Source organism: Cricetulus griseus (assembly GCF_003668045.3).
Source record: "Cricetulus griseus strain 17A/GY chromosome 1 unlocalized genomic scaffold, alternate assembly CriGri-PICRH-1.0 chr1_0, whole genome shotgun sequence".
Taxonomy (NCBI): Eukaryota; Metazoa; Chordata; class Mammalia; order Rodentia; family Cricetidae; genus Cricetulus; species Cricetulus griseus.
Window position 1 is genome coordinate 247,420,083 of NW_023276806.1, and position 26,772 is coordinate 247,446,854.

At 49.9% G+C, this 26,772-nt stretch overlaps 1 protein-coding gene across 4 annotated transcripts in view; it reads left to right on the top strand.

Moving 5' to 3' along the window:
- The first annotated feature begins 2,154 nt into the window (after positions 1-2,154).
- Positions 2,155-26,772, top strand: part of Sin3b (SIN3 transcription regulator family member B) — a 38,468-nt gene continuing 13,850 nt past the window's right edge. The window contains exons 1-9 of one of the 4 annotated variants that reach the window (XM_027394861.2): positions 2,155-2,300; positions 2,824-2,930; positions 4,502-4,655; positions 9,956-10,153; positions 12,319-12,462; positions 20,146-20,265; positions 22,072-22,161; positions 22,362-22,480; positions 24,982-25,189. In XM_027394861.2, coding sequence (XP_027250662.1) covers positions 2,202-2,300; positions 2,824-2,930; positions 4,502-4,655; positions 9,956-10,153; positions 12,319-12,462; positions 20,146-20,265; positions 22,072-22,161; positions 22,362-22,480; positions 24,982-25,189 — 1,239 coding nt within the window. In that variant the 5' untranslated portion in view covers positions 2,155-2,201. The other 3 variants (XM_027394864.2, XM_027394863.2, XM_027394862.2) reach the window with 3 other exon arrangements.

The following is a 26,772-nucleotide window of genomic DNA, read 5'->3' on the forward strand; positions in this document are numbered from 1 at the left end:
TTTCTCAGTTTTTCCGTCTTCCCAAATGACTCTTAGCTTGTGTCAAGTTGACACAAAACTACCCAGCACACTCACTTAGCCTGGAGCTAGCCAGTTCAACCATTTTCTCGCTGGCCAGCTTGCCCTAGGGATCCTGTCACTGCCTCCTAATTGCTGGAAGGACAGGTGGTCACCATGCCTGCCAGTAAACAAACTCTTCTGCAGTCTTTGGTTTGTTTGTTTGTTTGTTTTTCCGAGACAGGGTTTCTCTGTGTAGCTTTGGAGCCTATCCTGGAACTCACTCTGGAGACCAGGCTGGTCTCGAACTCACAGAGATCCGCCTGCCTCTGCCTCCCGAGTGCTGGGGTTAAAGGCGTGCACCACCAACACAGCTGGCTCTTCTGGAGTCTTAAGCATGAGCATAAAGCCCAGTCACCTTTGACACGCACAGTGAAGGGGGCCCAGCCAAGGCCATGTTCTGTGAGCACATCTGCACAGTGTGCAGACACTGGCGGGAGGTGGACGCTAAGAGGTGAGAGTTGACTAGGAAGGATGGGTGTGTGGCTCTCTAGAGAGTGGATCCTGTGTTTATCTTACTGTGTACATGTGTGGTGCATGTGCACTTGCGTGTGTACAGGAGTATGCACACACATATGGGGGTCAGGGTTTCCACCCTTTTCGTTTGTTTAAAAGTCCTTTATTTTGTGAATATGAGCGTTTGATGCATGTGTATGTCTGAGTACTACTTGTGCCAGTGGGGGTCAGTGAAGGTGTCACAGCCCCCGGAGCTGAATTTACAAGCAGTGTGACCACTATGTGGATCCTGGGAAGCAGGCATAGGCCCTCGGCAGGAGCAACAGTGCTCCTAACTGCAAAGCCCTCCCCCTCCCAAGTACTGGGCTTTTAGGTGTTCATTATCATGCCTGGCCACAGATATACTTATGAAATGGGACATTTCTATAGGAAAGTATAGGAAGAATTATGCATTTGAATAACTTCACCCACAAGTAAATAGTGTTTTTCTTGTTGTATATTTTAAAATCAGTGGCTGGGATGGACTTTGTGTATCTGTACCTTAAAGTAAACCTACACTCATTGACTTGCCTTGCCATGAGCCTAGGAAAACTCTAAAAGGGAAAGTTGGAAATCTGGAGCTGAGTGGTGGCACACCTGACTTCCAAGTACTCGGAAGGTGAAGGCAGGGCGATTAGAAGACTGCAAGTTGGAGAGTGACCTGTGCTACTACTTAGTGAGGCCTCCAGAGAGCACTTGTCAAACCCGTGCAAAGCCCTGGGCCCCAGCCACTGCTCCGCAAAAATAAAATCTAAAGTAGGTTTGGAAGCAGCAGTGCCATGGTTCAAGCTCCAACCCAGCTGTGAATGGGATCAAGAAAATAAGACTGGATAGATGATTTAGTGGGAGAAGGGCTTGCGGCAAGCAAGCAGGAAGATCCACATTGGCTGGCTCTGACTCCAGCCCTGCAGCGGTGGAGACAGAGGGGTCGCTGGCTACCCTGTCCAGTGGAGACACTGAGCTCCAGATTTAGTGAGAGATCTGGTCTCAAAATATAAGATGGTGGTTAAAGACACCAGTGTGTCCACCTCTGGCCTCTGCACACACACTCAGTGTGAAAAGTAAGCCCACGTGGCTCACCCACAGCCCACTGCCTCACCAACCCCACATTCGAGGAGTCCAGAACTTTCCAGAAAGAAACAGATCCTTACAAATAAATATCTCTTCAGGTCTTGAGTAACAGATAATGTGGACTTGTTTCCGTTGAGATATTGTCAACTCCTAAATGTCAATGTCTTTTAAGACATGATCTTAACTACGCAGCCCAGTCTGGGTTGGAACTCAGTGCTCCTCCTGCCTCAGCCTTACTGATACTGAGAAGACAGGCGAGCCTGGACACCGAAATGTGAATTTTATAAAATTAGTGAGTTCTGAAATGTTTTCCAACTTGGCTGAAAATTATTTTTCCCCCCAACAAAATAAAACAAAACATCTTTGGGCTTCCGGGTCGCCACAGAGCCCTAGAGAACACGCGTTTCGACCGGCCCCGCAGCCCCGCAGCCTCGCAACCCCACCCAGTGCCTCCGAGAGTTCCTCGTGCGAACATGCCCCATCGTGACGCCACGAGGCTCCACCCACGGGGGCGGGACCCGCGCAGGCGCGACCTGGGCTCAGGCGGAGGCGGGGCAGACGCGGATCTGACTTCCAACATGGCGCACGCAGGCGGCGGAGGCTCCGCGGGCCGGGGGTTCGGCGGCTCCCGCTGGGGTCGTTCGGGCTCCGGAGGCCACGAGAAGCTGCCGGTGCACGTGAGTGACGCTCCCGGACTCCTCCTGGGGACCTGAAGCCCCGCGGGCCGGCGCTGCGCCGTGCGTCCCCGCCTCGGCCTCCCCTGCGCAGCCGGGGACCCCACACCCCTTCCCCGGAACCCCTCGATCATCCCGGCGGCCCCTCGTTCCCCCCCTAATGCTTCGCTGCCTCTCGCCGTCCCGCGGCCCTCCCTGACATCCCTCAGTCGTTCCTGTCACACCCGGACCCCGCGGTGCGCTCCGGACCCACCCCCACCCCCCCGCCGTCTTCGTTGGCCCTTAGTTACTGTCGCCGTCCCTCGGCTTTCCAAGCCCGAGACCCTTCGGGCCTCCCCGCCGCTCCTCGGCCCAACCCGGAACTCCTCGGGTCTCCGAGGCCCCTCGGGACTGGCCGCTGGCCCTCGGTCGCCCTCGTCGGCCCTCCCCGGAACCCCGCAGTTAATCTCGAGGCCCTGTGCAGCCCTGTCCCACAGTCTCTCATTGTGCGACCCCGGCCCACCCGCGGCCTTCTCGTCCCTCGCAGGTGGAGGACGCTCTCACCTACCTTGACCAGGTGAAGATCCGCTTTGGCAGCGACCCTGCCACCTACAACGGCTTCCTGGAGATCATGAAGGAGTTCAAAAGCCAGAGGTAACCTGCAGGGTCTGGTGCACCCCGGAGCAGTATGCTGAATGACCCGTTCCCCCCCCCCAAAAAAAAAACTAACTACACCCCGGCCTTTAAGCTGATGACCTTGCATAGGTTTGGTGGGCCCGGGAAGCTTCTGAAACAGTCACAGAATGAGGTGCCTCTGAGGGTCTGATGGGAGAGATCCTGGCTTGGAAAGAGAGCACTGGGTCCAGTGTTTATTTGAAATGTTGATTTGGGTGTCAGTGAGATGCTCAGAGAGAAAAGGTGCCCGCCTCCAAGCCTGACCACCTGTGTTCCAGCCCCAGAGCCCACATGATAGGGAAGAACTGACTCCTACAAGTTGTCTTCGGACTTGCACTTGGATCTGTGGTAATAGCCCACATGCAAAAAGTAAAATTTAAATTAACAATTTTGAAAATGTCTAAAGAGTTTTGTTTATGAAATGTTGGAGGTACAAATTTTGATTGTTTTAGGAACAGTTTTTGGTAAATACTGCAGGAAATTGTTACTTACGGGGGATGCACCATTTCTTAAATCTTATTCTCAAGATACTTCTAACATTCCTAATTTGGCCCTTGTATGGATATAAGGGATATAAGACACGAACTGTTGTAGGCACAGAGCTATTAGGTGTAGTGGGGTGCTTCGCCTGTGTCTTCTAGTACCTTCTAGAACTTACTTTAGTGACAGGTGGATTTCAGCTTCCCACACATCTTGGTATTGCTTTGCCATTGTCTGCTCTCAGGAAGTATGAAAGGCCTAGGTTGGTTTTCTTCTGGATATTTGGCATGTTGAGGCCAGTAGACGACCCTCTCAATGTTTCCCCATTTTTCCCAGTCCCTAACTTGAAGGCTCTGCTGTTAACACTTCTTGTTTAATTTAAAAAACCAAACCAAACAAACAAAAAGGGTGGGCAGTGGTGACACACATTTCAATCCCAGCACTCAGAAGGCAGAGACAGATGGATCTCTTGAGTTTGAGGCTATCCTGGTCTATAAAGAGTTCCAGGACAGCCAGGGCTACACAGAGAAACCCTGTCTTGAAAACAAACAAAAACCTAAAATGTATCCTTACCTTTCCCTGATTCATAAAATACTAGGGAATATCTTACATTGCTTGGAGAAATGTGGCCTTCTGTAGAGTCTCAGCCCAGCACCCAGGTCTTGGCACATTTTCCTAATTGGGCCCAGGAGCTCAGATGGCTTAGGAGCTGTGGATTTCTTGCTGGACTTAATCACAGGTGGTCTCACATTGTGTTGCTGCCCTGTTTTTTTGTTTGTTTGTTTGTTTGTTTGCTTTTTTTAAAGCAAGGTGTTGTGGTGCATGCCTTTAACCCAGGCAGAAGCAGGGAGATCTCTTGAGTACTTGGCCAGTATGGTTTTAGTTCCAGGACAGCTAGGGCTACACAAAGAAATTCTGTCTCAAATGTGAAAAACAAAAACATGGTGGGGTCCATTGTAGGAGTCTTTGCCATCACTTATGCTTGGGCTCTGGTGACCTCGCGGACATTTGAGAGTGGATTTTTAAAGTTTGCTCCCAGGACTCATGCCCACTGCTTTCTTTTTTTTCAGCATCGACACCCCTGGTGTGATCAGGCGCGTGTCTCAGCTCTTCCATGAGCACCCTGACCTCATTGTGGGATTTAATGCTTTCCTCCCGCTCGGATACCGCATAGATATTCCCAAGAATGGCAAGTTGAACATCCAGTCACCTTTGGCCAGCCAGGTAGGCTTCATTTGAGTAATGTGGACCTCAAGAGTCATGCCCATAGAGAGCATAGCTAGCTGGGCATTTGTGATATTGCCAGAAGCCTTTGTACAGTCCGTTCTAGGTTCTCTGATTGCTTCTGGTCCAAGTCAAGGTGGAAACAGAGGCAATATCTGCATCCCAAAGTGAATGGTTTGTCGGTCTTATATTGAGTGTAGTGCCTGGGGGTGTGGTTCAGTGTGGGAGAGAACTCTTGGCCTGGGCAAAGCCCTGGGTTCAGTCCCCTGCACTTGGGGGTGGGTGTATGGGGGAGGTGTGGAGTCAAGGAAGAATTTTATGTTCAGAGTCATCGCATCACTAGTTGCTGAGGTTTGGCCTCAGGGCTTTCTCAACAAAGTCTACCAGGCCAAAGTGTACAGTGGCATCTGATGGCTTTCATTCAGGCCACCACTAAAGCCAAGTGGTTGAGCAGTGTGTATGGGGATAACTTTGTTGTCTGTCACTGTTTCATAGAATCACCATAGGTTCCTTCCTCAGCTCAGGCTTGGGCTCTGCAGCCTCTGCTCCTACTCTGTCACTTTCTCATCATAGCACAGACAGGTCTGAAACTCATCATCATGCCTCAACCTTCCAAGTGCTAGGATGACAGATGCCAGCCACCACGACAGGCTTTCACTGAAGCTGGAGAGGGACTCTGGAAGGGTGCTGTGGCTCTAGCAGGTCCCTGAGTGGCTCCTGTGTAAGTTCTGCTGGTCCCACCCATCAGCCTCCAGACGCACTTGTTCTCATGGGTTAGCATTTCCTAACTGTACCTAGAACCCAGGATCTATGGCCACCAAATCCTTAGCAGAGTAACTCCTGGAACTTGTGTGGCTGAACTGTAAAGCACTGAGAGCTTTATTGAGAATGATGAGCAGCTCCTAGAGTGTGTGTTTCTGAACACCATTGCCGCTCCCTAGAAAGCTGCAGGGAGCAGGGTCTGGGTCGCAGGGGTAGACTGAACAGTCTATATATATATATATAATATATATTATATATATATATATCTCACAGGGCTCTAATCAGTAGCAGGTTTTCCCTCATAGGTAGCTTAGGTGACCAAGGGGCCCCTGTGACTTACAGAAAGGATGACAGAGATGGTCTTAGACCCATAAACAGCGTACTCCTGCCAGTCTTGAGTCACATTCCCTCAGGGTTCTCTGGAGTCCCTTGGTCTCAGTTACAGTTTGTTAGTGCTCAGCCCTGATTGCGACCCAGGTGTTTTCCTGCTTTCTAACGGTTCACAGATGTCTTTCAGGATTCCTGGAGCCTTTGAGATCCCATTGCAGCAGGAAACCTTACAGGTCCCGCCACATGTCAGCAGCTGCTGATTTCAATTCTGTCGAGTCAGTTTTCTGTCTTTGCTATTTTCCTTATTTGAGACATGGTCTCTGTATCTCAGGCTGGCCCTAGAACTTGAACTTGTCAGTCCCCTGATGCAGCTTCCAGACTGCTGTAATGATAGGCACCTACTGCCTCTGCTTTGAAATACAGCTTTTTTTTTTTTTTTTTTCTCCTCATTTCCATTTCATTAGTTTGGCCTGACAACCACAGATGAGCACTATCCCCTTATGTGTTGAGGAGGGTGCTGAGGGAGTGCCCACCTATTGGGGATTCTATGGTGGGGTTTCTGAGCCTCATTCTTTGTTGAGAGAAATCTTGCACTCTAGCATGTGGTATAGCACCCAGGGCGTCTGCCCTTCCAATGCCAGGGTCACCAGTACCCTTGCTGTAGCAGCTGAAAGTGTCAGGCTAGTAAGTACCACGGCCCTATTGACGACACAGGACTTGAAGGGCAAGCAGAACTAGGAACTTAAATTCAGGGTGTCCTTCCAGCACTCAGGAGGCAGAAGGTTTGCCATGAGTTCAAAGCCAGCCTAGGCTGCAGAGTAAGACCCTATCTTATCTACTTCTGAAAGGAGGGGACAGATAGCCACACCACTAGCAGGAAACTTGGAAACCATTGATCTGCTATTGCTTTTCCCTGAGTAAGCATCTTGGGAGCTGTTGCCTCAGAGCCCCCACTGGCCCTTACAGCTGTGACAAGTGTGTTCCTGTGTTTGTACCATCCTGACCAAGCTCTTCAGAGGAGGCAGAACCTTTACATGTGCCCTTCCCAGTTGCCTCTCTGTCGCTGAGCTGTGTCAAGGGAGGAATAGGCAAACAGATGTCAGTGAGCAGATGAGGATGGGACACATAGCTCCCTAGGACCTCTTTGGGGGCACTGACAGGAGGCCCTTTGCCACCCTTTTGAGGAGGCTCAGTATGTCTGATTAATTCTGAACCACCACTTTCTTGGACTTGGGCCCTCAGTTTAATTTGGGGTGTGGGACTCTCAGTGAGAGAGTTAATAATAGCTGGGACTTTGTGGGGGGTGGACCCAAGTAAGGAGGAGCAAGGGCCTTGAAGGGATGGGCCATTTGTAGGGTTGTTTTTGAGGTAGGTCAGGGCTGGAGAGACCAGTTAATAGCTGGGACTTTGTGGGGGGTGGACCCAAGTAAGGAGGAGCCAAGGGTCTTGAAGGGATGGGCCATTTGGAGGGTTTTTTTTTTTTTTTTTTTTTTTTTGAGGTAGGTCAGGGCTGGAGAGGAGCTGAGAGGTAGGCTTGCAAGGCATATAATGTCTAGGAAGACTCTTGCTGCTGGGTCAGGAATCAGCTAGTGGAGCCCAGGGGCCTGAGAGATTGAGGAGGACCCATGCCGTGGAGGATAGGACCCAGAAGTGGTTCAGTAAGGTAATGCGTGTGTATGACCCAGGCTGGTCCTTCTGGTGAGGTGGAGGTTGGTTCCTAGGCAGAGGCCACAAGGTCCTGGCAGCTGGGGCTCGCAATTTAGGCTCCTGAACATCCAAGAGGGCCACGTGGTTCTTTGGCAGATGTGGGGCACAATATGAGTATATAAACAGTCACCCCAGGGGAAAAGGGTGGGACGGTTGTAGGAAGTCCACAGCAGGGCCAAAGATCACAGTAGAAAAATGTATTAAAGCTGTGCAGTCGTAACCACTCATTCCAATGCATGTATCACCCAAAAACAGACCCTGCCAACCACTCTTATTACCCTACCTGTTCTGGGCATGCCACATAAGTGATTACACACGATGGTCACTCGCATCTTAGTATGTGTTGGTATTTTCTTTTCTTGAGTAATGTTCCACTGGATGGATTATGTTTTGTTCGTCCATCTGGTGGGTGTTGGAGTTGTTTCCACTTTTTGTTGGCTGTTGAAAATTGTGCTTCCTTGAATGTTGCTGTGTGAGTTTTTCTGCTTTGTAGGATTGCAATTGCTTGATTGTAGGGAAATTCTCCATTGGATTATTGAGCTGAAGACTGTTGCCATAGTAACTGTTCTCACCACTGTCTGGTGCCTTCTACAGAGTCCCTGGCTAGAGAGCTGGCTCTCTCTCTGTCATGCCGTACCGGCTTATTCAGGGGAGCAGAAGGAGCATACAATGCTGGAGTATGTTCCTAAGTGGCTGGGGAGGTCCCAGTCTTGCCCTGTGACCTTGAACATGGGCAGGGGGGTTCCTGATTGTTGGGCTGCATTTGCAGTCCGTGTCTGTGTCCTTAGCGTTGCCTTTTAGCACTTTTTGTCTGTCCATTGTCCAGTGCCCAGTTTGGTCTCTGGTTGTCTGTTGAAGCTCAGCCCCTAATACCTGAGAATACCACCTGTTGGCCTCTGATCCTTGAGTTCTGCTGCCACAGGAGGTGCCCACAGAGTGGACATATAAGGGAATATACGTGTGTACTGAGCATGCAGACTGGCTTAGGGTGCCGGGGATGGAACCTGGTCCTTGTCCTTGTTGGGGGGAGGGGGGTGTTATGTATCTGAGCTACACCCCAACCTATGCTTGTTCTGTATGTGACCGTCATTCCCTAGTCTGCAAGATGGACTATTGACAGTGTGTGCCTGGTGTTATAAAATGCCTGGAGATGGTGGGTGCTTGTGGGGGCTGTGTGTGATGCTAGGCTGCATTTGAAAACTCTGGAGAAGGAAGGGTCCTGAAACCTGTTCCCCTTGGGTGCTAAGGGACTAATATTTGGAGATGGGGCCTTGAATGAGTAAACATGGACCAGATGAGGCCATTTGGATGGGCACTAATTAAATCTGTCCCGCATTCTTTGTTTTTTCCAGACAGGGTTTCTCTGTGTAGTCCTGGCTGTCCTAGAGCTCACTGTAGACCAGGCTGGCCTTGAACTCACAGAGCTCCTCCTGCCTTTGCCTCCTGAGTTCTGAGATCTAAGGGGTACTCCACTACCACCTGGCAATTGGCATTCTTTTAAGAAGTGTTGAGGGCACAGCACAAGTCTTCCCTCAGGATCCCAAATCGCTTGCTGCTGGCACCTCCAGCCTCTTGAGAATGATCTGTTGTCCAAGAAACTATTCAGGTGCCATGTGTGTCTGCTGCCCAGATGTGGGCAGAGCTGCTGGGGAAAACAGGAAACGTGTTTAGAGTCACTACAAGATGGTTCTGGAAGATCATGGTGAGCATGTCATCTGACTAGAATCTCAAGCTGAGCTGTAGTGACAGTGACCAATGTACAAGTATAGGATGGTTCCAGAAAACCTAGCTGCTGTTCCTCCAGGGTTCTGGCCAGGCTACAGCTCCAGTCAAGCACTTGCCTGGACTTGAGACCCCAGGTTCACTCCTAGAACTGTCAGAAAATCAAACACCAGGGTGCTAATTCTCCTTAGAAAGCAGGGTTCCATAGGGATTCGAAAGACAGGTTTGTGTTTATAGCAGAAGAAAGCTAGGCACAAGTAAGATGCTTTTCAGTATTTAACTCTGTTGGCTAATGCCTATTACTGCTTAGCACCCAGAGGCCCTGTTGTAAGAATCCCCTGGGCCAGCTGTGGTTAGATGTGCAGGCACTGTGATGGTCTCTTGAAGCTAGCAGCCGCTGTCTTCACTCAAGAATACTCCTGCTAAGATGGGGACATCACCCACAGCCCCGCATATAGCTCCAACAATGTTCAGCTTCCAAGATTTGTGATTTTCCCCTGCATGCTGATCTCTTAAAGAGTAGAAAGCAAATCTCTATCTCAGCACTGGGGAGGCTAGGCAGGAGATTGGCCAGAGTCAAAGTCAGGTTGCATAGGGTGATCCAGTCTCAGGACTACATGGGTGGACCTTGTTGAAATTGCAGTGTGGGAGACCAGGGGAGACTCCAGAGGGAGGAGGTACTTGGTTGCTATGGGCCCTCAGGGTGTTACAGGAGCAATGCTTGTAGCATGCAGTGACAACTCATTGTCTCTGACCACCCCACTGCCTATATTTTGCAGGAGAACTCCCACAGCCATGGTGACTGTGGGGAGGATTTCAAGCAGATGTCCTACAAGGAGGACAGAGGCCAGGTGCCCTTGGAGTCGGACTCTGTGGAGTTCAACAATGCTATCAGCTATGTGAACAAGATCAAGACCCGCTTTCTGGACCACCCTGAGATCTACAGGTCCTTCCTAGAGATCCTTCACACCTATCAGGTAAGGCCCGCCTACTGCAGTACCTGGGGCCAGGGCCTCACAGGCCGGCCAGACATGTGCTCCAAGCCATACCCCAGCCAGAGACTCGGGTAGCTTCCTCGGCCAGGGCACACCCCCAGTGTCCAGCCTAGCTGTAAAGGAGTCAGAAGTAGGTTGGGGTGGAAAAGGGTTGAGAGATGAGTGGGCAGCCACTCCAGCCCCTGGTACAGTAGCAGGGAGAAAGAAGGCTGGGGACAGCCTGTACAAAGGTCGAGGGGATGAAGGACACAGCCTTAATTCTTACAAAGGACTTAAAGTGATAGCTTATGTCCCCGGCCATACACAGGTAAGTAACATTTCTTGGCATACAAGTTCACTATCATAGAGCTAACCTAGGCTCTTCATGAACCTGGAGAACCCCAATGATGGGCCCATATTTGGTAGCTCAGGCTCCATCAGTGTGTGATGGGGAAGCAGCTTGAGTCATGTGACAGTGTGGCCCCCAGCATGGCGTGACCTCCAGGGAGGGCACAGATATGGGGTGCTGAAATAGTTTTGCACTCTTGGGGGCACAACAGCCAGCCAGGTGCAGTTAGCCACCAGACAAGTGTGTCACTTACTACAAGCAAACACAGGTCACCCCTTAGCCATACTGTATGGTGACTCAGCAGAGGCCTATGTCCTGGTTTAAAGAAGCTTGGTGACAGCAGGGTCCCTGCAGAGGACATGCCCAGAGTGTTGGCCATGGCATATGCACTGCACCAGTTCCCACTTCAAGATCAGCTCAAGGCTCCTCCAGCCTCTTTTTAGAGCCTAAGCTTTGTCTGCGTCCCTCTGGATAGAGAGGTGGCCAGAGCACCATGCTCACTTGTTACTCTTTGCAGTTTTGTTTTGGGTCGGGGATACCTCACCTGCCTGTGGAGCCATCTTGCCTGCTGCTAAGTTATGTTTTTTAAACAGTATTTTGAAGCCGGATATGGTGGCACATACCTTTATCCCAGAATTCAATGCTGAGTCACGAGGATTGTCATAAGTTCTGAGGGCATTCTGGATTGCACCTGAGCCCAGGCTGCCTCCTGAGCCACTGTGAGAGCCTTAACACCACCAAGAACAGCCGGGACACCATTCTGCTCTGACAGGCATGGAGTGCATGGAGTCTTGAGTCCAGAATATCGGCTTCAGGGCCATTTCTCCTTCCCCTTGGTAGGCTCTCTAAATGCCAAGAATTCAACTGCTTCCCTGGATCCAAGAGTGCCATTCACAGGGCTGCTTGGGTCCATTCCTAGCACTATGCAGAAAACCAAAAAACCCAAACAAAGCAACTTTCCTTTCTGATGGGGGCATTAAGCTCCAGTGACTGCTGTCCACATTGTGTGCCCACCACTCTGCTTTCAACTATGACACTGAATATAAGGTGGCATATTTCTAGCCAAAGCCCGTCCTCCCTTCTTCCCTTCCCTTCCCTCCCTCCCCTTCCCTCCCCCTCCTCCTCCCTCCCTCCCTCCCCCTTCCTTCCTTCCTTCCTTCCTTCCTTCCTTCCTTCCTTCCTTCCTTTCTTTATTTCTTTCTTTCTTTCTTTTTAAGAACAGTATCTCAGACAGGTGTGGTACACACCTTTAATCCCAGCACTTGGGAGGCAGAGGCAGAGGCAGGTGGATCTCTGAGTTTGAGGCCAGCCTGGTCTACAAAGAGTTTCTGGACAGCCAGAGCTACACAAATCTTGTCTCAAATAACAAGAAAGAAAAACAATATCTCAGCCTGGCCTGGAACTGGCAATCCTCCTGCCTCCATTTCCTGTAATGAAAGGCTCATCCCCATTCTCTGTCAGTGCTTTTGATTTTAGCTCCAGATCTGCCTGCCTGCCTTTCACACCTCAGCTTTCCCTCACCTTGGCTCTCTCTCAGTCCAGCGGCTAACTGGGAGCAACTCTTTGCTGACCGTCCATCCCTTGACCCAGCAGGCCTGTCTCCCTCTTTATAAGGGCACCAAATTTCTCTCGTACTTGGTGCCTACTCTTCCATTGCTCTGTGATCCTCCATGCCCTTCCCTTCTATTATGGCAGGGCTCAGGCCACCAGAGCAGAATACCCTGGCAGTGTAGACATGGGGCTGAAGTCTACACAGCTGCCCATGCCCATGCCTACACTGGCGCCTTGCCTCACTCTCCTTTCTTCTTCCCACTTGCAGAAGGAGCAGCTGCATACTAAGGGTCGTCCATTCCGTGGTATGTCTGAGGAGGAGGTCTTTACAGAGGTGGCCAATCTCTTCCGTGGTCAGGAGGACCTGCTGTCAGAGTTTGGACAGTTCCTGCCTGAGGCAAAGCGGTCCCTGGTGAGTGCCAAGTGCCTGGGTTCTTCCCCACAAGCTGCATGAGGAGCTGACAGGTGTGTCATAAGCACTGTGACTGCAGTACTGTTGGAGGACGAGCATTGCTTCACATGGAGATGGAGCCAGTGTGAGGACTGTAGTCCCAGGCTTGCAGAAGTGTGGGGTGTGGAATGTGCGATGGCCCAGAACCAGACTGCACTTGGTTTTCTTGCCCACCTGTGGCCTGAGGCCTGCCAGAGGTGCAGGCTGCTGCCTCCTTCTCTTCTTTTTTCCTTATGCGTATTTGTCTTTTTGAAAAGTAGAGGTGAGGGGCTGGAGAGATGGCTCAGAGGTTAAGAGCTCTGACTGCTCTTCCAGAGGTCCTCAGTTCAGTTCCCAGCAACCACATGGTGGCTCACAGCCATCTGTAATGAGATCTAGTGCCCTCTTCTGGTGTGCAGATATACATGGAAGCGAATGTTGTATACATAATAATTTAAAAAAGAAAAGAAAAGTTGCCGGGCGTTGGTGGCTCACGCCTTTAATCCCAGTACTCAGGAGGCAGATGCAGGCAGATGTCTGTGAGTTCGAGGCCAGCCTGGTCTCCAGAGCGAGTGCCAGGATAGGCTCCAAAGCTACACAGAGAAATCCTGTCTCAAAAAACCAAAAAAGAAAAGTAGAGATGAAATTCTACTTCTTCACTTTAAAGTGTACAATTCTGTGCCAGGTGTGGTAGCATATACCTTTAATCCCAGCACTTGGAGGCCTCTTGGTAGGCTGTCTCTGAATTCTAGGCCAGCCTGGTTGGCCTAGCAAGTTCCATCTATTCAGGACTATGTAGACACTGTCTATAGAAAAGGACATAATTCCAAGCCATACAGTCTGCTTGCCATGTAGCACAACTGTCCCTTTAGCCAGTTACAGGTTATATGAGCCCTTGTTCCCATTAGCACTCACCCCACTGACCCCACAGCCTGCTTCCTGTCTGTTTCCTACCTGGATTTGCCTCTTCTGGACATTCATCACTGGTCTGTGGTCTATGACAGTACCATGTCTTTCAGATTTGTCTGCGTTTAGCTTTTGCTAGTGTTTCCTCCTGTTAGTTGAATAATGGCTGAATAAAAGTGTTCCTGAGTATGGGTTTGTCCATTCCATCCATTAGTGCTGTGGACATGGGGGTATGGTTGGCTGTGAAGCTGTTGGGACTAATGCTACCATGAATGGACTTGTACAAGTAATTGTTTGGAATTAATTGTTTGGATGCCTGATGGCAGCTTGGCCTTCGTGGCTTGGCCTTGTGCCTTCGTGGGCTTTCTGCAAACACGACAGTTTGATTTAACTTTCTGAAGAATAATTTAGAAGTGTTTTCTCATCAGTGGCTCCATTTCCCCATGTCCACTTTGTCTTTAACTGTTCGACAACTATCACGTGGGATGTGTCTTGGCTTTGACTGCATTCTCCAGTGTATCATGTCTGTGTACTGGCTTTTAAGATGTGTTATTTATGACTATCTATGTGTGTGTGTGTTTTGTCTGTGAGTTTATGTGCATCATATGGCTGTAGGTGCCTATGGAGGCCAGAAGAGGGCACCAGATACCCTGGAACTGGAGTAACAGGTGGTGGTGAGCGCCACATGGGTGCCGGGACCTGGACCTGGGTTCTCTGTAAGAGCAGCCAGCACTTGATGCTTGTAATCACTGAGCCATCTGTTTGCAGCTGCAGCTGACTGAGTCCTTGCTGTGCACCCACAGACTCTTCGATGTTTGAGCTACAGATTCTCATCTCCATCTCCGGTCGTCTTTTCTCTGCTTGGTCATGTTTTTAATGCACAAAGTCATGATTAATTTTTTTCTCACATCACTCTTAGTATTAAGCTTTAGAAGCTGTTGCACAATTGGGGTCTTGAGGTTCTCCCTATTTTCCTGCAATTTTGAACTTCAGCTGCATTTTGTATGTGGAGCGTGAGGTGGGTTCAGTTTCAGGTTACTTGTCCACTGCTGTGGAGCAGCTGCCATGCTTGGCACCATGCTGACAATGTCACCATGCATGTGGGTGCGTGTGACAAGTGGGTTGCCATCTGTTGGTCTCTGTGTGTTCTCAGGCTAGCCTGGCATTAAAGGGAAATTACCAATACTGAGCCAAGTAGAAATATAAGGGTATTTAATAGGGAAAAGCCTTACTTATAGAGCGACCTAGCCAGCCGGCGTGGCAGCAGTCTGTACGCAAGCCAAAAGGGCAAACCAAAAGTAAAACGCAGCCTTGAACCTCTCTCTCTACGTCACCCCAGGCATGGTCAGGCAGACCTGTAGCCAGCCCCTAAGCAGGCGTGGCTACAGGTTCCCCTACAATTCCCCTTTTAGTCTAAAAGAGGATTAAAACTTAACAGTGTAAAGTATCCAAAATTAACAATCATAAAGGTGAAATATAAGAAGATACAACAATCTGCTTATGTCACATCCTAACTATTTTAACTAAACCCTAAAGTCATCTGAAAGAGGTGTCCAAGCCTGAACACCTCCTTCCAATCCCAACCATAAACAATAGGAAGCTATCCCTAACTAGGTATATACACTATCCTAAGTGACAACAATGGGGGGAAGGGGGGGTAGCATCCTCCAAGTTAATTCCTGCTGAAATGGGATGACGATAGCCTTGTGGGGTCCTGTAGGAAGAAAATGTTAGTATAGTGAAAGCCTTGAATGGATTGTATCCAGTCCATGTTAGATGGGATTCACTTGATTGAAGATCTCGCTTGAAATCCTTAATTTGATTGAAATGGAGCAAGTTGGATCCAATGCAGTCGAGGAGGTGTGGCCTGTTTTCTTTCCAGGGTGTCCAGGGATTGCTGTCAGGCAGGTCTTCATTGGCTGTGTGGGACTCAAACATAAACAGAGAAATATTTGCTTGTGTATGTACACATGCTGGGGAATGCAATCATGGAGCATAACAATTATGAGAGGTTGTAGGCCTTGAAAGAAAGATCCAAGAAAAGAAAAACACAGTCCCCAAATTCTTTTTATTCTGTATTACATCAATTGGCTTCTTGATACAATACAGAAACTCTAAAGTTTAGTTAAATAACGTGCTTGGATTTTAGAGGAGGAAAGCCAAATCCACCTCTAAATCCAGCATTGGTTTAATTGAATAGGGACTAGAAAAGAGAAATAGAGTTCTCTGAGAGACAGCTTTGAAGTTTACCACGGCAGCCTTGCAGTGAATTCAAGAGCAGGAAGCCAGCGCCCTCCACCTTCTTCCTGGTTGGAACTGCTACAGTGTTTGAGACCCCTGATTGTTGAGTATGATTTTTGTTTGTTTTCTCTTTTAGACTTGGTCTTAGTGTAGCTCAGGCTTGTGATCCTCCTGGCTAGGCTCCCTGAGTTTGGGAATCACTCATGGGCCACTCACTACTCCTGGGTTGTTGTTTTTTTTTTTTTTTTTTTTTTTTTACCATCACGTGTGTGTGTGTGTGTGTGTTGTGTGTGTGTGTGTGTGTGTGTGTGTGAGAGAGAGAGAGAGAGAGGGGGGGGAGGGAAGGAGGGAGGGAGGGAGTCACAGCTGGTATGGCAGTCAGAGGACAACTTGGGGGGAGTCTGTTTTCCCCTTTCATCCTTTATGTCTTGGGCTCACACACGGGTCCAAGCACTTCACCCACTGAGCCATGTTTTTGACGTTGGCCTGGTTTTGGCTTACTCAAGTGTGCATCCTAGCATGTTTTTCAGGCTTCCCTTAGACCTGCGTCGTCCTCACTTCCCTTAGCCTTACCCAGCCCTGTGGCCAGGTGTGGCCTGGTTTGTCACCGTGTCTTGAACACAGTATCAGCCTAAGGCTGTGGCTTGATGATCACTGCTACCTGGTGTCTGGTTGCCCTTCAAGGCCCAGATGACGGCAGAGCCGTGGAAGCCCTGTGGCTGGCTGTGCCTTCCAGCTTTATGTAGAGCCATGATGCACATTGCCCTTGGGCCTTCCTTCCTCCTCGGAGCTGTGACATCTGTCCACTCAGGTGATACCATGAGAGCTGCTACCTCACTTTAGGTGCTAAGTGCATTTCCAGCTCCTGGAACAAACTGCAGAGGCATGCTCCTGTCATTGCCTCCCTGAATGTGCACATGGGTGAGCAGCACTAACCCACGCCATGTCCCTGGAGCTGCACAAACCTACAGAGGCTCTTGAGTGTGCCTGGAGAGAGACTAGGGCCCTCCTCACTTCCGCTGTCTTGAGTCCCCGTCTGCCCGTTTCTCTCTGAAGTTGAGACATTCCATTGAGGGTCCCCTTTGAAATCATGGCTGTTGTCTTATTCTAATGTCACTGTGACAGACCCTGGGCAGAACCTATTGGAAGAAGGGTTCATCTTGGCTCATGGTTCCCTAGGTCCTCCCTGGACTCTGAGTCTGCTGTGAGGAGTCTGCTGTGTGGGGACTGTGGCAGAGGCTGCTCCACAGACACACCAAACAATGGGACTGATGGTCCCTCACCCTCCTTCTGGCCAGGCTGCACATCCTGTCTGCTAGGACCTCAGGGCACACAGAGCCGTCACTACATGAGCCTGGTATCCCATGCCTATCAGGAGAATCCCAACTGCCTCTGGGGACCATAATAGTGCGAAGGAAGGGGTGTTCCCTCCAGGGTCCTGGTGGCATGGCCACAGATTATACATTAGGATGAGTTTCTTGTCAGCTGCTACTCAAGCTGGGGCTGGTATTTGGGTCTTGTCCATAGATCTGGGTGTTACATCTGAGCAGCATGACTGTGTCTCAGCACCCCTTGGGATTGGGAGCCTGTGCCATCCTCCACTGCCCTTCCTGAGTTACCCCTCATGGCATGGAATGATGGTGTCAGGGAGCAGTGGGCTTGAAGCTCAGGGGAGTCTTGAGTTGAGGGGCTCGTAGCCCTCAAGTCTTACTTCCTGGCTCCCTTGCTTTCTGCAGTGGTAGGCCTGTGTGGCTTTGCCTTCTGGGCTGGTGGTGAGCCAGGGGATAGTAAAGCCAATTCAACTAGCAGCTTGCCTGAGGCCCTGGCTCCATCCTAACCACAGGAAAGCCAAAAACACCAAACAGCTTGTCTGCTGGGCCAGGCTGATGGTACAGACTGTTAATCCCTGCATGCTTTCTGTGAGTTCTAGGCCAAAGGCTATATAATAAGATGTAAAATAGTAATTGTTAGGTCTTGAAGAAACCCAGGACAAATGGCTAAGGTGCCTATTTACCATATTGAAGCAGACACACTGCCAGTCTAAGTGTGGCCACTACTACCTATTAAGAGTCTTGGCACCGGGCGTTGGTGGCACATGCCTTTAATCCCAGCACTTGGGAGGCAGAGGCAGGTGGATCTCTGTGAGTTCGAGACCAGCCTGGTCTACAAGAGCTAGTTCCAGGACAGCCTCCAAAGCCACAGAGAAACACTGTCTCAAAAAAGCCCCCCCCCCAAAAAAATGTCTTGGCTCGGGGCTGGAGAGATGGCTCAGAGGTTAAGAGCACTGCCTACTCTTCCAAAGATCCTGAGTTGAATTCTCAGCAGCCACATGGTGGCTCACGACCATCTATAATGAGATTTGGTGACCCCTTCTGGCCGGCAGGCATACATGCAGGCCGAACACTGAAAACATAATAAATAAATAAACAAACAAACAAATAAATAAATAAATCTTCAACAGCAACCCAAAAAAAAGAGTCTTGGCTCCTGCCAAGCTGTGGTGGTACATGTCTTTAATCCCAGCACTTGGGAGGCAGAGGCAGGAGAATCTCTGTGAGTTCGAGACCAGCCTGGTCTACAAGAGCTAGTTCAGGACAGCCTCCAAAGCCACAGAGGAACCCTGTCTCGAACCCCCCCCCCCAAAAAAAGCCTTGGCTCCTTTCTTCACTTCTCGTCCCACCCCTACCCTAAATCTCTGTCTTCTAGGGGCTCCAATCCCTTTATAACAGTCTTTATGCAGTCTCTTGGCTTCTGGCTGGCTCCACTCCTGGTTCTCTCTTGGTCTGTGCTGCAGTGTGCACGTGTGTATCTCCTCACCAGATGAAATGAAAAGGGGGGGAGGGCATGACCACTCCTAGGTATGGTTGAGGAGAAGGTTTATTGTAGACATGAGGGAGACCATAACCAGAGCCATCTGGTACAGTACAAACTGAGCATAGCTGTGGGGGTGGTGAGAGAGGAAGAGGAGAGAGAGTACCTGGAAACCCAGAGGCCAAGGGGGGCACTTAGGGTGAGAAATGCTAAACGGTGCCAGGACTCAATCAGCTATTGCCTGTGTTGAGACAGACAGGTGCTTCAGTCAGCATTTATCCAGGGTTTCTTTGAGACTTAACAAGAATGATAATCATAAAGAAACAGCTCCTGTTTGGGAGGCAGAGGCAGGTGGAGACCAGCCTGGTCTACAGAGGGAGTTCCAGGACAGCCATGACTACACAGGGAAGCCCTGTCTCTAAACAAACAGCTCCGGAACCAGCAGTCACAACCATTCGTTGAACTTGTTTGTTCTGTGTCATTGCCATGATTTGAGGGGTCCACAGTATCCCCGCCTCTAACAACAGTGAGTGGCTGTCCTGTGCATCGAGGCAGAGGGACCCTGTCCATCTCATGAGCTGTTGGGTTCACATTGTGAGGTTACAGACCTTTGCAGTCTTCATTTTCAGCTAGGGATAAACTGGTGTCATCCTTACTAAATCTGGCTGTCAGCACCAGTCTGTCTGGTCCAAGTATTCCCTGCAAAGTGAATGGGTGTGGCTGTGTGTCAATAAAACTTTATTTCCAAAGTGGGCTATTTACTATTATTTGGCTGTCATTAAAACTTCACAGAATGAAGGGGCTGGCTGCAAACCAATAAAACCTCATTTACAGAATGAATGGCTGTGGCCATTGGCCATAGGCCCTGTGAGTAGTTGGCCACCAGCCCTGATTTGGTGTCTGTCTGGAGAAGAATAAAAGAGTGCATGCGGCTGTGTAGGACTAGCTATGCTGAGGGCCCAAGCCTCTCTACGTGTTCTGCACCGCTCCCACCTGCCTCTTCAGAACTGGGAGCTTGGATCTTTACGGATTCCAGTGAAGAATTCCTAATGAATATCACTTTACTTGGGATCATGGAACAGTTTTGAATCTTTGACTAATTGAGCTATTTATTTTGCGACAGTGTCTGGCCATGTAGCTCACAATGGTTCAAACTGGTGCTTCTCCTGCCTCAGCCTCCTGAGGGTTAAGATAGCAACAATGTTCTGCCATGACTGGCTGTTAGATTTGGGGGCTGCCTTATCTATGGCTGAAGGCTAGGCCTTTAGTGTTGTGACATTTTTCTCATCCCAGAGATGATCCCTTAGAAATGTCCCTTAGAGTGCTGCTGTGTGCACTCAAGGGCTTTTCCTGACTGAAACTGTGGATTCCTTCTGCTGGGTCTGCCTTTAGTCAGTCAGTCTGTCTCACTCTCTGCCTTCCTCTGTGTGTGTGTGTGTGTATGTTAAGTGTGCATGTGTGAGTGCGCGCACATGCATGTGAGTGTGCTCGTGAGTGTGTATGTATGTGAGTGTGTGTGGTGTGAGTGTGTGTGTGTGTGTGTCTTCTCCTTAGCCTCTCAAGGTTGCTGGAAGCCTTGTAGCTGTGTACAACAAACATTCACCCAGTGTTCTGAGGCCCGGCCTATGTACCAGGGCTACAGTTCAAACCTAAACTGACTGCATGTGCCTTTCTTTCTCCAGTTTGACACCTGTCTCTGTGTCCTAGTTCACAGGCAGTGGGTCGTGTGAGATGAACAGTGTACAGAAGAGCGAGGAGAAGAGCCTGGAACACAACAAGAAGCGCTCTCGGCCCTCACTCCTGCGCCCTGTGTCTGCTCCAGCCAAGGTAATGGGTGGTGGGTTCTAGCTGCACATGACGGGAGTGGTGTGGAGGCCAGAGACTAGTCTGCTGGAGAGGGACGTCTGCTGAGCTGGCGCTCACACCTGCGGTCCTGACCTGAGGTTGTAAGCTGGAAGGAAGGGGAGCTGGAAGGAAAGGCGTGGTGTGCTGCTCACTCTCCTTTTGACTGTCACGACTCTTTCGTAGGTGGGACTGCAATTGAAATGTGCAGTTGTATGGTTTGGTTACTGCACAACTGAGGAGTGAAGGTGGCTGACAACAGTTCCTGCCCCGCTCATCACCCCGTGATGGTGGACCTCTAGTTCTCTCATTCCGTGTGTTTGCTAGTTGACTTTCTATAGTAATAAAGTTGTTTTGGCATTTCTGTTTATTTAGTTATGTGCAGCAGTGTCAACCTCAAGTCACAGTTCATTGCTATTACTGGTATCTTGACACTCGAGCTGTCCTGGACTGGCCGGCCAGTGGAACCATCTCTTCAGGCTGCTCTTGACTGGCTGTACAGCAGGGTGCTTCATGACATGGGCCTGGGTCAAATGCAGGTCCAAGTCTGGGGGGTGGGGTGGGGTGTGGAGGAGAGGAGAACAAAGAGACAAGCATGTCTGCGATCAGAAGACAACTTCAGAGTTTATTTGAGATTCTCGGGTTTTCAAGCAGATCTCTTTACTTGCAGAGTTGCTGTCCCTGTCCTGAAGTCCAGTTTAGAGACAAATGGTCTACACACAGCCTTAGACCTGGCTTGCTCAGGATATCCCTGGTGTTGCTCCCTCCCTGGCTTCTAGCCACCCTCTGGCCCACAGGATAGACAATAACTCCAGTGTGTGTGTCCTGGAGTCCAGGGTAAGGGCTGGGGAGCAGCTCACTGGCACAGCGCTTTCTCGGATCACTGAGTTAAAGCCCCAGAATACAGCACTAACATCTACTGAGTATGCCCCTGGCCCGGTTGCCCCAGTCATTGTCAGTTGACCCCGCACAATGGCCTGGCTTCCGGTTTCCCAGGTAGTGTCTTCTGAGCATGCGTGAATCTGTCTTCCATTTTTCTCACTGCGTGTCTACTAAGCATGCGCGAGTTCCTGGCTTACATGTTCCCAGTCCGTGTCTACAAACCTGCTCGAGGCTCTAGGTTCTGTTTCCTAGAGTCGTCTTGGAATGCGTGACACACTGAGCTCTCCCATGTCTTTTGAGCATACGGAAAACCCTGAGTTCCATTTTCCCAGTCTGTTTTCCAAGCTTGTGCGAGGTCTTCAGGTTCCATTTCCCAGTTTGCAGAGCATGCACAACGCCATGGTTCCACGTCCCCTGCCTATAAGCACCTGCCCAACATTTGTGAGGCCCGAGTTCTAATTCCTTAGCGCTTGACTGCACATGCGTGAGACCCTGGGTTCATTTTCCCGTGACTGTCGATCGTGTGGGCCCCGTGCTTTCCCTGGCTCTCGTGGGATGTGGAACATTACCCCACATGCCTGTGGCCCAGATTGCTCTCCACAGCCTTCCAAGTCCGCTTGGCGCCAGGTTCGATCCCCAGGACGGCAGAAAAAAAAGTCAAAGCAGGAATTTAAGACCCCAAATGTGATTGACAGGGTGCTCCTGTGGGCTCGCTTTTCCTCGGATCCTGAGTTGGGCCCCCCACATCACACAGGGCCAAGGAGGGAACAGCACCCTGATGCTGGCCGGTCAGACCTCACCCGGGGTTCCCAGACAGGGCCCCCTGCATTTGGAACATCCCCGGGGGCCGTGTACCCCGCAGTGCCTGGGGTGGAGACACGTAGTTAAGCCAAGGGTTTCTCTCTGCAGAAGAAGATGAAGCTCCGAGGCACCAAAGACCTGTCCATCGCTGCTGTGGGGAAGTACGGCACACTGCAGGAGTTCTCCTTCTTCGACAAGGTGAGCGAGCTGGCCCGATCCTCCCGGCACAGCTGCCCCGGACCGGACCTGACAACGGGTGCCGAAGCAGGGTCACCGTGGTGCGGTGCGTGGGGGAAAACAGCACAGGCTGCAGAGCCGCCCCAAATGGTTCCGGCCCACACGCGCACACGTGTGGCTTCTGCGGCAGGGTCCCTATACGCGACTCCGTATTCCCACAGGTGCGCAGGGTGTTGAAGAGCCAGGAGGTGTATGAGAACTTTCTGCGCTGCATCGCGCTCTTCAACCAGGAGCTGGTGTCCGGCTCTGAGTTGTTGCAGCTTGTCAGCCCGTTCCTGGGGTGAGTGGCTCTCGACTTCCTCCATTCCCACACGCAGACCTGGGGAAGTGAGCCGTGAAGTGTGTGTGTGTGTGTGTGTGTGTGTGTGTGTTTCTTTTCAAAGTTGTGTGCACAGGTGGAGGCCAGAGGACAAGTTCTTGAGTGTGGGTTCTCTCCCACCGTGTGGGTCTCAGGAAGCTAACTCAGGTTGTTAGCCTTGGCAGCAAGCACCTTGACCCACTGAGCCTTCTCACTCACCTGTGTTTTTCTTCATCGATTAAAGTTGTTCCCCAGTTATTGTTGATAGAGTCACATTTGTAAAAACTGACTTAAAGCAGATCCCTAGTGCTAGGTGGTCACAATAGCTTACAGTCCCTGGATTCCAGTGACCTTGTACTCTGTGTGTGGACAATGTCCTTGTCTCAGATCATGACTCTTGGCTTATGATGATTTGAGAGCTGTCGCCATTGGGTGAACATTTTATCTGTGATTTACAAGCTGCAGATGTTGGTATTGGGGACTGATGATGTCCTCCTTTTGCAGGACACTGGGCAGTGGCACCAAAGGCAGCTTCTCAGTGGCCTTGCTCAGGCTGCCTCCTGGCACAGCCCATATCTGTAGTGTGTGGAGCTGTCAGCTTGTAGTTAGTGATGTTTTTCTCTTTTTTGAATCTTTCAAGTTTTTTTGTTTGTTTTTTAAAAAACATTCTTTTTTTTTATCTATTTATTATGTATACAGCATTCTGCTTCCATGTATATTTACACACCAGAAGAGGGCACCAGATCTCATAATGGATGGTTGTGAGCCACCATGTGGTTGCTGGGAATTGAACTCAGGACCTCTGGAAGAGCAGTCAGTGCTCTTAACCTCTGAGCCATCTCTCCAGCCCTGAATTTCTCAAGTTTTTATGTGTATGTATATTGCATTGCACGTATGCCCCCTTTCAAATGGTCGGTCCACGACCTCCACATCACATGTGCCCTCCCTACAGCAGTGAAATAAACACGTGGAATACCAATTTAAAGGTTTTAAGTTTAAAAAAAAAAATGAACAGAAATTGAGGTAGCATTGGATGTCAGTTCCTATAAAATTGCCTTATTAACATGTGTCCTGACTTCTGAGAAAGAAGACAGGGGCCTTTTGGGGAGGGGTTCCCCTCATGAGGGAGGGAAACTAACACAATGGACACAGCTGCTTTCTGTTCTGCCCTCATGGACAGAAATAAGTAAGTGGGACAGAACTGTGTGCCAGTAAAGCTTTATTTACAGAAACAGTCCATGAGCTGCATGACTGTAGCATGTGGTACCTGGCCTGATTCAAGGGCCATTATCGACCTTAGGCTCCTGCCTTGGAGTCCAGTTTCAGCCTCCTTAGAGGAGACAAACCCAGCCTGCCGAAGGACTCCAGCATAGGACAGGGAGCTTTGTGATGCCTGTGGCTTTGTGAGGGACAGCGACAGGCAGGAATGCTCTGCCCAGGCCTGGGGACAGCCCGAGACTAGAAGCTCTGTCAGGCCTTGGGGGCAAGGCTGGTGTCTGCCTTTTTTTGTTTGTTTTGTTTTGTTTTTGTTTTTGTTTTTGAAGACAGGGTTTCTCTGTGTAGCTTTGGAGGCTGTCCTGGCACTCGCTCTGGAGACCAGGCTGGCCTCGAACTCACAGAGATCCGCCTGCCTCTGCCTCCCGAGTGCTGGGATTAAAGGCGTGTGCCACCACCACTCGGCACGTCTGTCATTTTGAATAGGCTAAATGAGTTCGTTTCTAGCCTAGAACATTCCAGACTGTAGCTTGGGCCTAAGTTGCTGTGAACCTCTAGCAGACTGACCAGTCACAGGGTTGTTGGGACACTTGAGTGGTTTTGTTGTTGTTTCTTCTTTTGTTTTGGAGGATCTTGTTGTGTTTGTTTGAGACAAGGTCTCTCTCATAGCCCTGAGTGTGGAACTTACTGTGTAGACTAGGCTTGCCTGGAAGTTACCGAGGTCTATCTGCCTCTACCTCCCAAGTGCTGGGGTTAATGATGTGTCATTACACCCGGCTTTCTTTCTTTCTCTTTTTTTAATTAATTAATTTTTATTTTGTGTGTGTTGGTGTTTTGCCTGCATGCACATTTTGTGTGAGGGTGTCATATCCCCTATAACTGGAGTTACAGACATTTGTGAGCTGCCATGTGATTGCTGGGAATTGTACCTGGGCCCTCTGGAAGAGCAGCCAGTGCTGTTAACTTCTGAGCTGTCTCTCCAGCCCCCTCTTTGTTTGTTTTTAAGTTACAGGACAGAGAAGGAAGGCTGTGGGGCCCACAGAGGTTATTCCCATTATGCTTCGTGGCTTAGTGCAGCTGGCAAGTTTTATAGTTGTGAGAGGGGATGTGTTGAGGATAAGGAGGGAGGACCTCCCTCCCTTTCCTAACATTGAACTCTTACTCAGGCCATCTTTGAAGTTCCACATGCACAAGGCCGTTTTCATGATGACTCTAGATCATTCTCAAGATGTCCAGTGCCCACTTACAGTTTCTGTCTGTCTTTGAAGGAAATTTCCAGAACTCTTTGCACAGTTCAAGTCCTTTTTGGGAGTGAAAGAGCTGTCCTTCGCACCACCTATGAGTGACCGGTCTGGAGATGGCATAAGCAGAGAAATTGACTACGCATCTTGTAAGCGAATTGGATCCAGCTATCGGGCACTTCCCAAGACCTACCAGCAGCCCAAGTGCAGTGGGAGGACAGCCATCTGCAAGGAGGTAGCACCTGGGGTTACAGCAGGTCAGCCCTCCCCAGCAGACAGCTGTGGGCCAGGCTTAGCACTGGCATCTAATACTGAGAGGTGTCACAGAGCCCAGCTTAGCTTCATGTCCTGTTGGATGGCTGAGTTCACACTAGTGTGGGGACTTGGACAACTTTATCACTGCCGAGTTCTGCCTTGTCCCCAGGTAGGTGTCTTAGGGTTTCTGTTGCTGTGATGAAACACCAGGACCAAAAACAATTTGGGAGGAAAGGGTTTATTTCATAGTCCATCGTCCAAGGGAATCAGGGCAGGACCCTGGAGTCAGGAGCTGAAGTAGAGGCCATAGAGAAGAGCTGCTTATAGGCTGGCTCCCCATGGCCTGCTCAACCTGCTTTCTTCCTTTTTTTTTAATCTAAAAAAATGATTTTGCATACCAACCCCAGTTCTCCCTCCCTCCCCTCCCCTCCCACCCTCCCTGCCTCTTCCCTTCCCAACTCTCCTCCACTCCTCAGAGAGGGTAAGACCTTCCTTGGGGAGTCAACAAAGTCTGACATCCCAAGTTGATCAGCCTGCTTTCTTACACAGCCAGCACCACATGCCCTGGGGTGGCACTGGGAGATTTTCTCCATCTAGTCTCAGTCCCATTGGACTGGTTTCTCCTCACCCAGTCAGGTCCCCACAGCTGCTATAAAATAACCACTTGAAGACTTAGTATCTATTTATAATTGTTTGGCCTTTGGCTTAGACTTTTTTCTTGCTAGCTCTGTCTTAATTATTAGCTCATTTCTGTTAGTCTGTGCATCTCTACATGGCCTTTGGCTTACTGGGGATGCCTGGGCCTCTTGACTCCCCAGTTGCTACGTGGCATCTCCTTGACTCCACCTGTTACCTTTCTCTGTCCCTGTTCAGATTTCCCGCCTGTCTGTTGGCCAAAACATCTTTATCCATCAACCAATAATAGAAACATATTCACAGTTTCTTTCTGTCAAGTTGACATAAAACTAGCCAGAACACCATGTGTGTTCAGGTGAGCCTTGGACAGTCAGGTTTGTGGGTAGTTCTCTTAAGAGGGGACTCGGGAGTCCCACTCAAGCCCAGAGAATTTATAGCCTGAGGATCTGCTGAGCACTGCAAAGCAAATTGGATCCACCACTTGTGTTGTAAGCACACTGGCATGCCTTTGTGGACATTGCCTCAGCCCACTTTCTTAGGACAAAGGCAAAGTTGGATATTCAAAGACAGCTTAAAATCTTTGTGGCTTGGGGCTGGAGAGATGGCTCAGTGGTTAAGAGCACTGACTGTTCTTCCAGAGGTCCTGAGTTCAATTCCCAGCAACCACATGGTGGCTCACAGCCACCTTGAATGAAATCTGGTTTCCTCTGTTGGCATGCAGGCAGAAGACTGTATACATAATAAATAAATAAAATCTTTAAAAAAAAAATCTTTGTGGCTCAAGGCCACCATGCGATGGTGCTAGGCCCTGAGACACAGCCTTGTATTCAGTACCACAGCCCTAGCCTGCTTGGCATCTAGAGAGTTAATCTCACTGAGTGGTGGGAAGTAACTGGCTGTGAGCATGGCTACTCATGTTGTCTGTAC